The sequence below is a fragment of the Sipha flava genome, unplaced genomic scaffold (assembly GCF_003268045.1).
Source record: "Sipha flava isolate LNK unplaced genomic scaffold, YSA_version1 37_pilon_pilon, whole genome shotgun sequence".
Classification (NCBI taxonomy): Eukaryota; Metazoa; Arthropoda; class Insecta; order Hemiptera; family Aphididae; genus Sipha; species Sipha flava.
The window spans coordinates 24729-44317 of NW_020273087.1; the positions used below are offsets into that span (position 1 = coordinate 24729).

General features: G+C 32.7%; 1 protein-coding gene across 2 annotated transcripts in view; it reads right to left on the bottom strand.

Moving 5' to 3' along the window:
• The window catches only part of LOC112688104 (netrin receptor UNC5C-like), a 99587-nt gene that overhangs the window by 18787 nt on the left and 61211 nt on the right, over positions 1 to 19589 (bottom strand). For both annotated transcript variants that reach the window (XM_025561129.1, XM_025561130.1), the window contains exon 5: positions 2978 to 3145. In XM_025561129.1, coding sequence (XP_025416914.1) covers positions 2978 to 3145 — 168 coding nt within the window. The remainder of the gene's footprint in view (positions 1 to 2977; positions 3146 to 19589) is intronic.

The window sequence follows — 19589 nt, forward strand, 5'->3', positions numbered from 1 at the left end:
AAATGACGGGATAATTTCTTTTAAAAAACGTAAGAATGTAATATTATATATATGGTATAGTTAAATGATTCATAAAATAGTTTTTTTCAAGGTTTTGTAAAATTTTCGCTGTAACTACTAAAAAACGTGACTTTTCCATTAGTAAATATTAATGGCAGATGGTTGCCTTGCAGTTGTTTGCATGAAGGGACATTGACGTAGCCGATTGCGGTAGACTGCGTTTCATATGCCACGCTGAGCTGTACGAACACAAAAGATCGGAAATGAGGGTGTGTAAAAGGGTTGACAATCGATTTCATACAACACACGTTCGTCATTGTGGAGACGAACTTAAAAAGTAGAATGCTAATTATGGATCGCAAAAAGTATTTATCATTATAGTATAATAGTAACTGAAGAGCTAATAATGAAAAAACAAACATTAAAAATTGTTTCGCAATAATATCTATCTGCTTATTGGTTCATTTTTAAATACGATAACCATAAGCGTAAAAAGATTAAAAGTTGTGTGGATATTCAATTATATTTAATATTATTGTGTAGTTTAGGGATAAATATAATCAAGAAGAGTAAATATAATGACTAAAAATGTTCACCGAAAATGTTCAACGACTTTATACAGTATAAATATATTTATGAAATACACCGAAATGTCGCGATAGGGTTCACTACCATTTTGTGATAAAATATTTTTTCTAATCCACCAAACGTGCCCAAAATTGAGCACTTGTAACCAGGTTTTTGCGAGCTTCAAGTACCGTCTATATACACGGTGTACTAATTGTCCACGTGAGCAACGCGCGTTTCGGATTTAGAATACAAATCACCGAAATTAAACTAAGTGCATGGGAGCGCAGATGCTGTTTTGCGATTCTGTCCCTTTACCGAGGAACCATTAACCCTTATTGTTGCCCGAGAGAAACCACTGTTTTCTTCGCCCATTCTCTCTTTCTCTGTGTGTACGTGTATGGGTATGTACGTTTATGCGTGTGTGTGTGCAGGGAATATTTTAATCGAGCAAGAAAAGTCGCACGTTTAACATTATGTAAAACGGAGAAATCCGTGAGAGGATTTTCACTGAGAAATAAGTAAAACAAATGAAAAAGATGTTAATTTTTTCTTTCGACAATATAACAAACGTCTTTTGATAATATCTTTTATATAAAAAAAAATATACTCTGCAAAAACTGTGTATTATTTGTTCCAACTGAGGGTTTTTGCAATATAAAGCTTATGATTATAGCTGGTATAACTATTAAAATTTTATTATCTCAATTTTTTTTAAATATACCGTTATTGTCAGATTATCGAATAGTCAATAGTTAACACGACATGTTTTTCGCCTATTGTGACTTTTCTCCTTATTTGGTTACCTCACAACTTTAAAGATCAATTGTGGTGTAGTACTTATACACACGTATATATATATATATTTCTCTGTTCCTTGTTTTCTTCTATTCGGTCGGTAAAGTGCAGTTTGCATTTCTTATGAGTTTCCCGACGAACGAACGCACACGATATAAATCGTGTAAATAATAAATATATTTTTTATGTGCTTCGTGTACTTGACTCCCCCAAAGGTATATCGGGGATAATATTATTCCTCTGTTATAATTCTTTGTCCTTTGGCATTGTTTAATTTTCGTAAAAACGTTGACGTGCAATTTTCGTTATGGTAATCGTCTATGAGTCATACGTCTGTTTCTTTATTACCTCAAATAGGTTAGCAAAAAAATATATAATATAATAAATAGGTAGCATAGCAAGGTTATTTGTAATAAATTTATAATTGAAATTTTATTATGATTTTTATTTTATTTTAATCATTAGATACATCCGAAGAGAGCGCGTGGGAATACGAGATTAGTGAAACCAGTTCCCCCCAAACACGAATTCGTAAGATTTTTAAAATGTATACTTAATGAAGTCTAACGTAGGCTTTCGACACTAAGTCATCGTACCAATCGTACGTGCGAGATAACTATCTCGAAGAAAATATTAAGAGTAAAACTATTTACTAGTATAACGGTCGATAATATAATGTTGGCCAAACGCATTATAAGCGGTAAGCCGTATAGTAAGAATAATAATAATTGTATATAATCTGAAATACCGGAAATGTGCGGTCATGCGAGACGGTATTAAATAATAATCAATAGCTACTGATTGCAACGGATAACGTATAATGTTTTCATTTTAGTAATTAAAATCATAAAAATCATAGATATGTATACACGATATACGTGTAAGCTGTTAATTATTATTATTATTCGGCTTTACACTGGTCAGGTCTGGAGGCTCGCAATAAAGACTCTACATCGGATTCTATAGAAAACTCGTTAGCGGATAACTAGTTTGCTGACAAGAGCGACGGTGACGACGGCATTGTTAACACTTATGCTTGAAACAACCGTCGGCCTACCAATAGCATAGTAATAATAGTAATATGTGAACAGCGGTGGTGGCTTTAAACTCGTCCCGCGTACTTCACGTTTAAAGTCTGTTTAGTTTCACGACTAACTTTCGGAATATACGTCGACTATAAACTACCGACCGATATCGAATTGTACCGACGAGGCGATGGGCATTACGCCAATGAAATGATAAAAAAAATTTTTGTCAGGGCTATTTAATGCACCACGGACCGCACAATGCACGTTTTTTTTCTCTTCTACCTGAACGCGGACAGTTTTCTAAAGCGATACAAAATCACGAAAGAATAAAAGCAAGTAGGATTATCTAGTGGTAAATAATAGCCTATGAGAAACGGTCTTGGACGCGGTTGGAGTGAATGCGCTGTAACGAAAAATTCCACGCGAATACAACGGTCACGTGCACGGAGACGTTGGAACTATACCGGCGGTGCAGTACACGTGTACTATTATACCGAGAACAAGAATAATTGAATATTTTCCTTTCGGTACGTCCGCTTGCTTTAGAATGCCGTTCGCGCGCTAAGTTTATACTGTGGACTTACCTGGACAAATCGAAGTACATTCGGCCTTATGGACGGCCAGACCCGGACAAGTTTTGCCACCATTGAGCGGCACCGGGTTGTTGCACACCCTGGTCCGTTTTTGCTGCCCCTTGCCACACCTGGAACTGCATTCGGACCACTGCGACCATGGTGACCAGCCTCCGTTCACTGCGGAAAAAAAGTATACAATGAAAAACCGTCGATTTACGGGTATTACACGTAGTTGAAGTTATTAAGTATGGAGAACTAAAGGATGGGGGGGATTTAAATACTGGTATAAACATAATATTATTTTATAGGCTACTAGCTGACCCGGCAAAATTTGTTTCGCTATATATTTCTAGTATTTCTAGTATACATTTTGTACTATAAAAAATATAACCAACTTATTGTATGTTGGGGATGGTGTTAATGATTGAAAGAGGGGAATAATGGAGCCCTATGGACGACGACGGCCTATAAAAATTACAAAACGCCAGCCATTCATTTTTGTTTAATTCAATGTACTAAATTTTTGAAAAAGCGATACATATTTTATATCTTCAATGACAATTTAAAAAAAAAAAACATCAATACTAATCAAGAAGAACAATTGAGTGCCCGATGTTTTTTGTTACACCGTCCACAGCTAACACAAATAAACTTGATGGTTGGCCAGTGCGAGAACATGCGAGGGCAGAAATGTCAAAGGGGGGATCAAACCCCCTCATCAACGCCGTGTGCGCACGTATTGATTTCGTGTACCTCCGATGATAATATGAAACCGGATAGAAGTAGAACGGTGCAGTGGCGTATCCAGGATTCATTTAACGGGGGTGTTTTAAAATTGAAAAGACTTATGGTAAGTAAGAGGCTATGCCTCCCTCCGTATAATATTAATAAATACCATGTATTTATACAAATGAAAATTATTATATCAAGACAGTATATGTAAAATCTATAAATTGTGCACAACATTTATTCAAATTATACTGTAAGTAAATTTGCAATTTGGTGAAATACCATAAAATACGATCGATGCCCCTAAATACGTCCCTGGCGCAGTGTGTTGTACACGACGAATTCGCGATTCGACCGCGGTATCGTAGATGTACACGTACCGTACACGTGACCGCACGCATTAACCGCTTACCGCGACGCGACAGGATCGTGATAGCGAGGCAAACGTACGCGCCGCGATGCACGTCGGTGGTGGCCGGAGAGCGCGCAGAGATCACGAACTCGCGATTCAGAGCACGTCGGTTTTGTGTCTCAATTGTACACGCGCGCTGTCGACCGGCCGCACAATAAATCGCGTTTTTCGAAAAAAAAAAAAAGATGAAGAAACCCGCAGATCGGTGGAGACGATAACAATCTTGCGTATCATATTTTACGGCGCAAATAATATACGACGTACCTGTGAGGCGCAGCCGATTCTTTTCGAGAGAGAATAAAATATAGTAATAATAATAACAATAATAATAATATCGTTTTATCCATCTTCATCAGCGTTTGGGTCGAGTATAACTACTACTACTACTACTACTACTACTACTACTACTACTACTACGCGACTGTTTTGGTTTTTTTTGACCGTCGTATGCCGAAGTCCACGCACGCGTGTTGATGACTTATTTTATGTTAAAGAAAACGAACAAAAAAAAAAAGGAAAAGAAGAAAAGAAGAAGCGTGTCCCGCGACCATCTGCGAAGAACCGTAAACGTTTCGTTGCCCATAAATCTTGTCGACATCGCGGTCGAGACAATACGCGTTTTAATGTCACGTGTTCAATTTTAATGTATTGTGTGATAGGTACACGCTATACAGCATATGGGACATCAGCAATTATTATTTTGATAAGTAACAACGGAGTCAAACATAATGAAATATATTTACAATAATATCGTGAACGCGGCACGAAAGCAAACAATACACTTAAACGCGTTCAATGTTCGTAGTACAAAGGGAAGTTCAACGTTAATACGTTCAACGATATTAAATAATTAAAACTTTCATTTTTTATTCGCAAGAATCGCATGTAAACAATTAAGGTAAACAACTACTTAGACGTTGAATATTTCATTGAACGCAAATAAACCGTTTGCTCACATACCAGTTCTGACGTATTGTACATAATATACTCGTTTATCGTTGTATTTCAATTCCATTTAAGATTTAATTAATATTTCATGAAACATTTTATTTTAAACGTTGACACAAACGCATTAGCATATTGTTCGTTTTTTTCGAGTACGGGGTTTGTTTTTTTTATTCATCTCTTTAAAATTCAATAGGTACATAAGCGAATACGTATAAACACGCGTTACACCACCGCATTGACAGACACTTCGTGAAAACCTAAACGATTCAACGGCATGTTAAAAAAAAAAAAAAAAAATTTACAGGTATATACAATATTTCTTCTCTAATCGCGGCGCGCACTTAATAACAAGAAATAAAAGAATCATAGAGTTTAATTTTTATTTTAAACAACATGCGGTTGGAAAAGAAAAAATGAAATCGTGTCTAACGCAGTCGGAAATATTTGACCCGTCACACGATTCACGCGCGCGCGCTTCATTGTTGACGCGTATATGAATACGTTGCACGGTGAGCGAGTGCGTTGGAGAATATTTTCAACGTTCAAGAGTGCTAATGTATATTTCTTAAAAAGCTATAGGGACATATTGTTATAATAATCCAAATGATGTGTTCATTTTAATTTTTTTTTTTTTTTTTGTGTTTTTGTTGTCCACGACTGACACATTCGAAACGGCCAGGTGCCTCCACCGAGGGGAGTATTACAGTTCTCATCTTCGGTCGGTGTGCTAATATTTGTTCCACAGTCGGAACACAATCACGGTGTCAGGTATACTGCGTTTCCCACGTGAAAATTGTCTAAGAATAAATACGCGTGTATCGAATTATTTCAAGTACATCATGATATATAAATACGGATTGAAACGCGATGCACGCGTGACCGAGGTGACTACAGAGATCAGCAGTCCCTTGTACCGGGTGCAGGCGGACACACTGTATGCCGAATGACTACTCTGAAATAATATACGAACGCGGTTTCCGGGTGGGAGTGAAGTATGCGCATATAATTAAACATATGTATATACTGGTGTGCTACACGTACAATACGTACGGTAGACTTTAATTAAAAACTTATTTTAACCGTCGTACTGTGCGTGTACTCGTATTTGGAAAAGCAATCGTACACGCGGTGATTAAATATTACAATCATTTTGGTGATTTCGAGGAGATCCAAATACAAATTACTTTAATTTGATATTCGATGATCTGGCCATGTTTTATGTTTATTTAAAAAAAAAAAAACTTACGAAATCAGTTGCCGCCTTTTGATTACTAGCGATCCTCTTCTGAAAGGGCGTGATTTTTAATAAATAACTACGAAATAATCTCAAAGATAATTAAGAACGTGATTAGTTTATGTAATTAATAATATATATTAGAAAAAAATAACGGTAAGCGGTAATAAATGAAAACAAGCGTCTTTGAGATTTGAAAAACTATTCATAGGCTAGCGCGGTGGGCGTAGAACGGAATGTAACTCTGATAAAAGGTTTTGAAAGTGAACATTACTTTAATTTCATGCAGACACGAAAAATCGACTTAAAGAACGACCTAAGTAAAAAAAAAAAAAAAAAAAAACGACTCGCAGCCAAAGTCTCTCTGGCGATTTGGGAATTCAATATGGTTAAAATTACTTAGTAAATTTATATTGATTTCATTGTTTTATTAATATTCATATTTTTTATCTTCTTTATTTTCATAATCACATCAAGATGAACCAGGGGCGAGGTTTCACATTTTTCAACGGAAAACAAAATACCTACACATATAAGTCGTAGAAAGATTAAGTTAATAATAAACTGACCTTTTGGTTGATAAACGATATAAGATTTTCATAAATGTTAGTATACGTCATCACACATGTCACAAGATGTAAATGCACTGCGATTTTAAATCCTGCAAACGTGCGTTTCTATTCATACATTGTACAAATTACGTTCGAATATTTGTTTCACGTTCAAAGTTTTATAGCAACAACTTTCATTGCAAACTATACAGCGTGCTTGCAGGTTCAGCAGTTAAAAATGTTTATCCAGTTCTTATCCCGCCACACATTGTTAAGCTATGTACACTCGCACGTAATATATATGTAACAACAATATGAACGCTTGTTGTTATTACATCATTGTCGTATTTAGAACATGTATTTGTGTATGTATGTATAGATAGACACCAAATGTCTAGAAAGTTAAGAAATGAGAAGATACATGTACAAACAATATAAAAACGTTTTTGAACCCTTCCGTCAAACACCCTGTATGTAATGTAGTGCAGCGTCGAAGGCGGTGGGGTCGACCATATCACGTACGAAGAATCAACAAGGCGTCGAGCGGCAGTTTGGCATTACTAAGTTTTCACTGTTAGCCGATTTGTGGCGAGTTCGCGACTGCAGGGGAAAAAACTTCTGTCTCGTTAACGAGATTTTCAATAAGGAAACTTTGCCTGTGCGACAAAAGACATTTTCGCCAGACCTTTTCCAAACACACACGCACTCGTACGAACACGCAAACACGCATGCACACATGTGCACACACCTGCAGTAGAAACGTTTGCAAATTAATAATACAATACGTGGACCAAAAAGCGTACGCAGACGGATCGAATGGGCAAGTGGCGGAACCACGTCGAATTTCGATTTGTACATTTGAATAGCGATTATTTTTCATTTTCAATGCATTTTGAAAGTTATTGTCTTATAACTCGTTATCGTAAGTTTGTTCCGCGCATTCAAACCCGCTGAGACGAACATCACACATACGCAAGTTTCACGTGCACCACACGTAAAAAAAAAAAAAAAAAAAAATCGCACTTTTCAAACACCAATGTCTATTAACCCATCCGACTTCGCCGCCTTGTGTATAAAATACAATATAATTTGGATTTCAATTAAGCTATTAAATTGCACTTTAATACTTTAATTGATGTAACAAATATCGCGGTCTGCATCCGTTACTAAACTATTTTTTCATACATTCCTATATAATATGATTAAGTCATTTCTAAACATTTATTAACACACATGATTCGATTTCAATTTTAACCACTCAACACTTACAAAACAAATATATATTCATTATAACTGTAATCACTTACATTTCATGATTGCAATACAAAAATGTAATTTGCCAGCGAATAATACGTATCCGAAGAACCTATTTGGCCTTTAAGACAATACAAACAGTTGACGAATAATTTGAAGAGTTATAAAATCGATGACTACGGTTATTGAAATGTTTAACTGTAGTATGCAGCGCAGATAACGCATATCATAATACAGCGTGAACCGAACGTTAAATACATTAGAATTGATTTTGTCCGATAACATTTTAGTGCGATACTTGAAAAGCAACATAATTGAAACAGTGTGCAATACACCATATTCGTGGAAACATAAAGGAAGATTGTTTTTATGACGTCGTGAAATAGGTACACAAACGTTAAGGGGGAAAAATTTAAAAAAAAATGTAATCGTATAAACGTTTAAATCATGATAACAAGGGGCGGGGTATTACTACTACGGTTTTACTTTGATGGTAAATCGATCGTGAAAAAAAAATTGTTTTCGAATTAAATGTGAATGCGACGAAAAAAAGAAACATTCGTATATACGTTTGTTTGTGATGTGTAAAATATCAACAAAAAAAAAAAAAAAAAAAAAAACGAACGCGCGTGCACATAGATGCATACACGACGCACTTACAAAATGTGTACGTGTGTTGCAGCAACATGTTCGTCATGTCACCGCGTGTAATAACGACGACGGACGATGACGTTGCCAAACCGATAAAAAATCATCGATAAATACGCCTATATAAGTGGCATCGATCAAAAGACTTTAATTGCAGATATTTGTGGCCATGGTCCGCTCTTGTGAAGTCGATTTATGAACATACAGCGATCACGATTACTGCACCAGAGGGGCGTAAATGTATATACATATATTACAATATATTATATAAGTGTTTTCAATTACACCTAGAAGACGGCGGTGTACTCAAATACGTGTTATATTATGCGCACGCCCAAAAACGGAAAACGGATATATTATTATTATTAAACTATACACACACACACGTTGGCATTTTCACGAGCAGTTGTTAGTTCCGGATCATTAGCCTTATAAATAGCGCGCGCGCGAGAGTAAGAGAGAGAGAGAGAGAGAGAGAGAGAGAGAGACCCTCGACGATGATACGAGGCGGCCCGCAGCATTTCGGATTCAGAGTGTTTATGAAAGGGACTCTCGTGTGCGATAATTGATTGCGACTGTATGTGTGTAGAATTTACGATAGGTTTGTCCTCTTTTCCACCACCACCACCCGCAATTGGTTCGCTAGCTGTTTTGGTTTATAATTTTTTTTTTTTACCCGAAAAGCCACCCACCCACACAGCCGCTTAATGACCGTGGACCTATCGTAAAAACGAATAGCGAAATTTATGTCGCGAGGGGTTGCGGTCGGTCCAATATTATAATTATTATTCGTATTTAGAGTAACCCGGTCGTTGCATTACGCGACTCAATAGTTATAGCCCGGCAATAATACACGCGGATTATTTATTCGTATAAAATACGACGATGATAATGTTGGATAGATACACGGAAAAAAAAATTAAACGAATTTGAAAAATATTTAATACATTTTACTGGCGCTAAAAATTTACAACCCACATCTTGTAAACAAAAAAATAATAATATATATTTAAAATAATTTACCATATACATTAAATTGTGGAAAAAACAAAACTTAAAAACTGCAAATATTTTGAAAATTTTTAAAGTTTCAGCTATTTTTTGAATTTATATAGCACAATATAAAAAAATAATGGTCGTTCATGGAGATCACTAAACATTTAAATAAATTTGATTTGTAAAATATGAATTTTGCAATAGGTTTTTCCATTCCAATGAATTTAATCATATTTGAAGTTATAATTTCCTGAGACTTATAACAATGTTTATATTTAATAAATAAATCACATAATCTCTGCTTTCGTAAAATACGTGATTAAATAAGTTATTTAAATAAGTTCATTATGCGGCTTGCAGTTCAACGTCACTATGGTTAAGGGGAGTAGAAAGTTTTGATTGCCAAAATGTGCACTGAAAAACAATCCACGAAATAAGTTTGAAGGGTAAAGAATCCTTAATTTTACCCTTCTCCTGTAGTCTCTAGTATGTAAAAGAAAAAGAGAAGAGTATTTTAATGGTATTTTTGTACTCTCGAAATTTTTTTTTTTAAATATTGTCTTTAAAAAGGATTACTAATAAGACAAAAAAAAGCAAGGAGTACAATTTAATCTTTTAACTTTTATATAATTCCTTAAGGCATTTATTTGTTATCAAAACGCTCTGTTAACAAAAATCTATAATTCCGTTTACTCTAAAATATTTGATAGTTTTTTTGTACACACATATTAACAGGTAAGTTACCTTATAATCAAACTTCTTTAGATTGTCGTAATTAATTATATTAAAATATTATGAATCATAGTAAAACTATATCTACATAACCATTTAAAAAACACTAGGTATATCAATAACATAACATTTAAATAGTATCCGATAATATATTTTATTTAATCTTGATATATTCTAGAAAATTACTAAAATAAGCTTAAACTTTAATTAGTAGTTAATATAAAAACATAATATCTTCTGATAATCTGATATTCTATTTAAAAAATGAAAACCATAGGTTCTTCAAAAATGTATAAGCTGTTAGGTCCTCTAACCCTAAATGTTTCTAATTTTATTATAAGTTTAATATTTTAAGTACATTGATCATTAAAGATTTATTTTTAAAATATCTGTGGAATAATTGGAAAAATATTATACAGATATCCAATTATTGAATTTGTTGTGCTTAAATAAAATCCAAAAACTATTTGTATAGCTATAGTTAAATCTAAGAAGAACTTTTAAAATGAATGACATTAACAATCACCACTTTTCAAAGTTTTATTTTTATTATTTTTATTGAAAGCACAACTCTTTTGGTGTTCATAAATTATTCAACACAATTCTGGAGAGTAATTTGCCATTTATAATTTATCGACGATCGATTTTGCAGCAGACTGAACGGACGTAATTTATTTATTATTTTCATTATCATTTTTAAACCGAGTTACCCAAGATGTGCCAATATTCTCTAACAATAATTACAACCGAAAATGGAATCTACATGACCCCAGTGACCTTCCCCCCACCCTTTCTCACCAATCTTCCTCCGAGCAAAGAAACGCGCACGCTAACAATAGAAGAAAAAATAAATGACAAACAACAATGGCTGACCAATGCACAAATGCATAAAACAATATAAAATGTAATATTATTGTAAAAATGTAAATGAATGGTTCTTCATCTGCTTGTTCTGTAACCAACATTGCTGGAAGTCGTTTCGATTGAAATTTCAGAGAAAAATAGTTTTGTAAAACGTAATATCTGGGGTTGTCATGACTCTGGTTTACAAAAAAAAAAAATTATTTTTTGTTTTCATCAACTTCAAAAGAATAGTATCGGCAGAATGTAATAATGGTCAAAAATTTACAAAAAAAAAATGTATCATTATTGAGTGTCTGGAGAATTTTAAGTATTAAGTACACATATGCTACCGCCAAAGATATAATTGCTCATGGGAGACTACATTCCAATTAGTAATGGCTGATTGGAATTTCATCACTACCAAACAAACTTTTTACCAGTAGTGAGATCAATTATGATTTCATTGATTTCGATTTAATTCTTTTGTTTTTGTCTTAAAAAAAAAGATGTTTTTATATTTTAATATTGATAATTAATATATTATCTTTACATGTATGAGAATTTCATATTTAATATATTCATAAGAAAATTGATAACAATGCGGGTTGACTGAATAAGGAGAATTTTAAGCCCTTTACCAAAGCATCTTCTCATTGCCTGTGATGATAGTGAAATACCACAGTAAAATTGGTGTCATAGCGATCTTATGCGGGCGAAAACTTATCAAAGATAAATTATAAATTATTATTTGTATATAATTTCTTAGACACGAATAACCTTATATATTTTCTTTTCTATGTGCGCAAATATAATATTGTTTGGGTAACTTGTGGTTTTTTTTATACAAACACACAATGCAATATTATTGATGTTTGTGATATTAGCGATGCTGATTTTCCATTATTATTCTTTTTAATAATTTAACAGATTGTATAAGCACATAAAATCATAAATTAATTAATTAATAGAAAATATTAGAAATTAAAAACACTCATATTTATTAATGTTATATTTCAGATGAATTAAATAAAAATTTAGAAAACAAAGCATAATATATAAAATTTATTTATATATTATTTATATATATTTATATATATTTTTCAAAATTAATTTTGTATAAAAAGCTTTTACGCATGTTAGTATTTTTTTTATTTACTATAAAATAAAATGGAACATTTAAAAAGCCGCTTTATACTTATATTAGTATACTTGTATTCGTTAACCTTAGTAGACGTGTATGAACTGTTAACAGTATACACCAACTAATAAGTAATATTTTTTTAAAGGTTAGTTTATATATTTGATATAGGTATCTATATCAATTACATAAACTTAAAAACACTCAGTTTATTGAAGTCAATTGACGTTCTTCGTCCTCATTATAAATCTATGGTTTATTAAATAAAGTTTAACTATAAAGATGTTTTAATGTAATTAGTATCTTTAGAAGTTAAATAAAGTTACTGAAATTATTGGACTATAAAATACTAAACAAGAATCTTATTAAAAAATGTATGATATTTCGACAGTTTTATTTTTCTTTATAATAAATACTATAAAACATGTTTTTCTAAATAATTTTAAAGCACTATAGAAATACCAATAGGAAAAAATAAATCTATGATAAATTTATCAAAAGAAACAGTATCACACAAAAATCAATAGCTTATATGATAACAGTACGATAAAAAATCTAAGAGGGAAGAATCGGAACATTTATAGTATCAAGTTTTATATACTTATGAAAAAATAAGGGTGTACAACACATAGGAAATATTTTATATTACATTTTATTTGTTTGTTTATGATCATATTTTTAATAATAGTAGACAAGAGTCAAGAAGTAATATTTTAGAAATGATCGTCAATACAAAAGCTGAAAAAAAATATCATCCTTTAAGCAAGATTAGTGCTTATATCTGAAAAGTACGAATTTAGTCGAATTTAGCCTTAAGATATGATTCATGAGATATTGTGTTCTGCATTTAAGAGTTGATAATAATTTTGTGTATTACCTATAAGGAACGACTGTATTTAAGAAATTCGTAAATTTAAACGACAGTTAAGTTTACATAAAGAATGAAAACTCAACAATAAGTTGATTTATTTTTGAATTGTATACGCCCGGTTTGATTGGACATTTAATTCGGTTGAGCGGAAGTTTTTGAGCACCCCACCAATAGCGTAATAGCATCTTTGTCTAAGTGTTTCTTGATGAAACTCTGTATTTGATCAACTATTTCTACCGAAGAAAGTACATCGGTTAATGTGCAATTGTGTTGAACCAATCCCGTGTGTACGGAGCATAATCGCTCCTCGAGCATCCGCGTACTATGATGATCGGTGAGAATCCTTATCGGATATTCGGTCCATTAGTTTTATTATTATAATACATATAATGCATACGATATATCTATGCGCATATACATGCAGACGTGTGCACTATAGTTATACATAGAATCAGACAACCTGCGTGGGTGTAATAGGGAGATTGACGGAGAGGGTTAGAGAGGGACATACACCACTGCTATAAATCATTCACCGGATTCATTATCCGTCACATCCTGCTCGCTTTTGTTCTAAAATCACATTCAACTTCGACAACATGATTTTCGGGCTTCGTGCATAAAACACAGTCGAATGCCAATTTCAGACACGAATTATTTAATCTTTTATTTTTCATATCACCTCAAATGGTTGTTTTTAGCGACAAAGGAAAGTTAATTAAAAAAAAAAAAAAATCATATATTTAATAGCCATACAACTGCAGTGTAATTGGTTGTTTGAAATTCTAAATACAAGTAACAAAGATACAAAGATTTAGTAAAAATACAGTAAAAAATTTAATAAAAAAATAAAAAAAAAAAAATATTTTTTTCAATGTGTACCTATGTAGATTACAAATCAAGTATCAATAACATAAGTAATCTTATTCATAACTTATACATATATATATATATATGTATACACTACATGCAATACAAAATGCATTTGATTATTTTTCTTCGAATCATTTATTTTTATTTGTATCCTATTTGAAATATAAATATTGTAAAAAATAAAAATATAACCGTATAATGTAATTTCAAATAAGTAAAACGATAATCATGTATGAATGGAATATAATTTGAGAGAACACGAATGATTTTAGTTGAAAACTGGTGATACAATTTTTCAATCGATTAAAAAACACATTTTATGTATTATTCACCTACCGTGAAAATATTTTACATGATTTATGTAAGTTAAAGAAAAAAGAAAAACAATTGCAGTATTTTATAAGTTTTCTCCAAAGACGTAAATTGAGCGAAAAAAAAAATCGTTTATTTTTTCGTATAAAATATTTTTCATATTATCTTGGCACATGTGCCGCGAGTGATATTCAAGCAAGAATACGTGTCCTCTCGATCATAAACACGTCTATGTACACACACTATACAAGGATCGTTTCTCGTCATGTCATACGGACAAATAATAATAAATCGAGGGATTTTCAATTACCACCACCGCATAAAAGTCACAACTCGACGAACTTCCACACTTCATTCGTAGTCGTCATCGTCGTCGGAGCGCATATAAAACGTGCTAATTATTTCTGGCCTGGCCACACGTAATTTACGACCTTCCTTGCCCCTCGTCACCAACATCACCACTTATTTCTACCGTCTCGTCACCGCATTGTAATCAAGGGCAACGACGAAGGGACTAAATTCCTGGCAATTTTTTTTTTTTAATACACCTATTAATGTACACCTAAAATATGTACAAATCTTGGAAGAATAAAAAATAAAATAAAATGGCTCATATGAACTCAGCTTCAGGTTAGAAAATGAGAGCTAACAGTCATTCGATAATTTTGTGGTTTTTTACTACATGTATCGATCCTGTATAGCCAAAATATCAGCAAGAGCAATCCTTTTCGAAAGTCGAGTATTAATGCCGCTCTGTAATAACAACGATGACGGGTGTGTCAAGAAAAATTACATTAGGAACTACTCAAACCGTAGTTCTAAAATTATTATTATAAGTTATAAATTGTGAATAATCATGAAACTATGTATGTTATAATTTATAACACAAATAGTTTCATACTTTATGACAGAAATAATTTCGATCTTACTTGGCCGATTTTTATTGTAAAACATATAAGGTCCATAAATCATAATAATAGGTATATGCATAGTTTATCCACGTCTTTCGTTTTATATTTTCGTAACACATTGTTATTATAACATAAATCATTATGGTTCAAAAAAAAAAAAAAAAATTATAAGTAAATAACACATTAATAGTTTAAATATTTAAAAACATTTATGTAAGAAATTGGCCCACATCGACATAATGTGATGTAAATTATTATTTTAACAAACCACGATTGAAGTAAATATTTTATATTTTATCGTAAATATGAATATTTTTAAAATAAAATTGTGTTGGTCAGCATAAATACAGCAGTTAATGTGTTTTAATATAAATTATACCAAAATATTATAACTAAAAACATTATCATCACATATATCAGATCAAATAGTTTTTGGACTTTTTCATGAAATTCAATCGTCTTTAGTACCTGGAGTGATCACAAAGCAATTACGATGTTTACTTCATAAGTCATTATGTGTTTTATAATAGCGAAAAACCATTTAAATACGGATTTTATATGTACTTACATTAAAAGCAAGATTATCCTTCGGTATTGATGAGTTTCACTAAACGATATCCTACCTACGCGTTGAAACGGGTTCTTGTTCGAATAAATGAGCGTGATTCAATTGAAAACAAGACAAACTCTATGAACTGTTTGAGTATTAGAAGTTACAAATTATGAGTATACCATTTACTTCAATCACGAGAATTAATGAGGATTGAAAACCTAAACATCCATGTCAAAAACGAATTTTTTTGTTAAATATATACTTATATTATGCATAATTGACAGTATTGTTGTACTAGAATAGTGTTTACAGCATCTGAGTCATTAATTATTTATGGGATATTAAAAGTTGCTAAAGAAAATTATACAAAATTATAGGTTATTTGATTGAAATTTATAAATATAAGCCTTAAGACTCACAATACATATTACAAGATTAATATATAATATTTTGGCGTCTAACAAATACAGAGTCATCTTTTATAAATTATAGTAAAAATAATATAAAAATTAATTTAATGAGATGTTATTTTTATAAAAGGGAAAAATATTTAATAGCAGACACTAAGTCCATTACGCAGATTGAAACGGTAATGGAAGTTTCTAATTCCCGACATTCTATTTGATGTTTATTTTTTTGCTCCCAATAAACGAGGTTTATTACCTGAACAAAAAAAAAAAAAAAAAACCTAATAACATTTTAATTTAGACGGTTTTTTTTTCTAAATTACATTTTCCCCTACGCCGATCTTTTGCAAATACCTGTTTTGGAATTCGATAAAACTGATGGATCATGTATTCAAATATATCTTCCGAAGGTTGGTGTATCTAGGGAAAACGGACGTTTCCCGTAAACAAGGCATTATATCTATTACGTTATGCAAAATACTCTATCAATCACTTTGGGGGGGGGAGAGAAAAATATATAAAATATTTAAAGGAACCATGATTCGTCTGCGAGCTGATTGAAAGACTCGGCTTTTGCTAAGTCCATGGTGCGGTAGGATACAGAAAGGGTTAATATTCATATTCAAATCCATCTGCATGCATAGGTATATTTTAAATAGCACGACGCAGCGTGGGGAACTTGAAGATACCAAATAACCAAGCACACACACACATATATACATATATAAAAGTATATTGTATATGTGGAACAATAAGCTTATGTTTGAGGAAATGCTTACTTTCGATTTATGTATAAGAAGAGATCACAAATCCTTTAAGTCGGACTTGATGAGAGTACTGCCAAACGACGTCCAATATCGATAACAAATAGCCGTTGTAAAGGAATATTCATAAGCTCTTCTATGAAGTAACAAAATTTATAGGAGGGGTTAAGTATGCAACGGCCGTTTGCGGGTTTCATTAACGATCCCAATGTCATGGGCGGGGTGTTATCAAGGGTGCGGGAGGTCGAGGTGTTGGTAAAGGAAAAAATGGATGGAACCTTACTCAGACGATTTCCATTTGTTTTTATCATTCTATTTCATTAATTTCTGATGAATATTTATGTACGGCGTCGAGTTAATGAAATCCACACCGTATACCCATCGCCGAACCCACGGTAACCAGTCACGGTAATAGAGTCGTTTTTCTGCGAAAACGACGTTGCCCGCTCACCCTCTAAGATTTACCTCGAATGATAGAAATACTACAGGCAGTGGCAGTGGTGGGTTGTATAAAGGCAAACCATGAAATACGAGCGGGTAAAACGTTTGAATACAAATCGTCCGTTAGTATATTCTTGGTGAAACGTTTTATTTATAAGGATATATTCGCATGCATGTAGGCGGGACTGAGGTAAAACATGTTTTTTATGTTTGGAATAATTTTCTATATGGTTATTTTCCATGTAATTCACCGAAAATATCAAGTAAAATATATTACGCTCTTTTTGTACTTGTTACCTATTTCAATGGGGGTATATTATACAGAGATGTATGATCTCTAATGATACTATAATACACAAGTAATTTTTGAAACTTAATTTTTATTTTTATCATCTGATATCGAGTATAATAATATTATGTCTATAAATAAAACTTTATATCAAATACCATGTAAAACAATTTGTTTTCATTAGAGAATATTTTGAGCCATATACGAGTATATTCCAAACTAATATATATTGTCAAATAAAGGAGAAAAAGAAAAAAATTTAGAATTGGACATAAAAAAAAAGAAACTCTTTAAAGTATCGACTGATAGGATAACCTCACAGATTTAAAATTATTGCATTTAAAATAATAGTTAAAAACCATCATCATAAAATGGTAAGAGAAATAAAAATATTTATTTACAACTTTTCAAATAAAGTATAGTATTATACTTCAAGTTTTATTTTTATGTTTATTTATTTAATGTTTTTGTAATGATTTGTGAGTGTTTTGGTAAATAACAAAAAAATGATTTAATCACACAAATATATAACTGAATAAGTTATATGTGTATAGTGAAATGTCGTCGATAAAACTAAATTGATATAATTTTATTAACTTATCAATTCACTGTCAATTAGTGGAGGAAAAAAATAGCTTACTTGATGATACTTGATTTCGGTAAATCAATTGGAAAGGTGATGGATTTTGAAATATAACAAAAAAAAAAAAAAAAAAACTAAGCGTAATAACATAAAGATTAGAACTGAATTAAATTAATATATATTATAATGGATTTATAGTTAATAACCAAGGTATAAACGATAATGGGGGAAAAACTAAATGTGAAAATATTTTGCGACGTCGTTATACAGGTAAAATGTTAACGGTTTTTCGTTTTTCAACGCGTTTTCTACGTCGTTGACCTGAAAAGTGGTTTTCGCGCGATGGTATAGAATCTAGTTCAATCTAGTTTATGAATAATAAACGGCGAAACAAAATCTGAAACTTATGCCGCGTAAAGGAAAAGATACGCCGTTTTTTCCCCCTACCGATAAACAAGATCGATGACTGATCGAAAATACGAGACCGCGAGTATTGCCCGAGCGAGTGCGTGCGTCTCACAGGAGATTCATTGTGTTAAATCCAACGCACACACACCGTGCGTGGTCATGGTGTATGTAAATTTATTATGACGGGCACACGATATTGGCGAGGCGTGTTTGCGTATAAAAACGCGAAGAAGGGCTACTACTGCTGCTACTACTACTGCTATTACTACCGCCGCACGACCCGTACTCGTTTTAGAGTCGTACGCACACGCGTGTATACGAAACGTGCGTGCACATAACGTCGATGTGCGCTGTTTTATTTTACGATCCGCCACTGGTCGGAAAACAACGGATAGGCGCCGGGTGAGAGAGAGAAAAAAAATACCATCACGAAAATATACGCACAACCGAAAGGGCAACAGGCAATAAACCGTGTACGCGCACTGTTTTTATACGCACTAAACGACGAGGATCGGGTACGTACAGTCGCTGCACGCGCGTTCCAGAGGATACCATACCACGGAGAGGTTAACGCGCTCGGCAGAAGAACATCAGCTGCACGTTTCTTTTGTATTTTATTGACGTTTATTAGTTCGCGAAGCTTTTCCGGGATACGTTGTGGGCAATCGGCGAGTCTCGGACGACAACATTGTATTATCGAAAACCCGTACACGCTCCACTAGTTTTA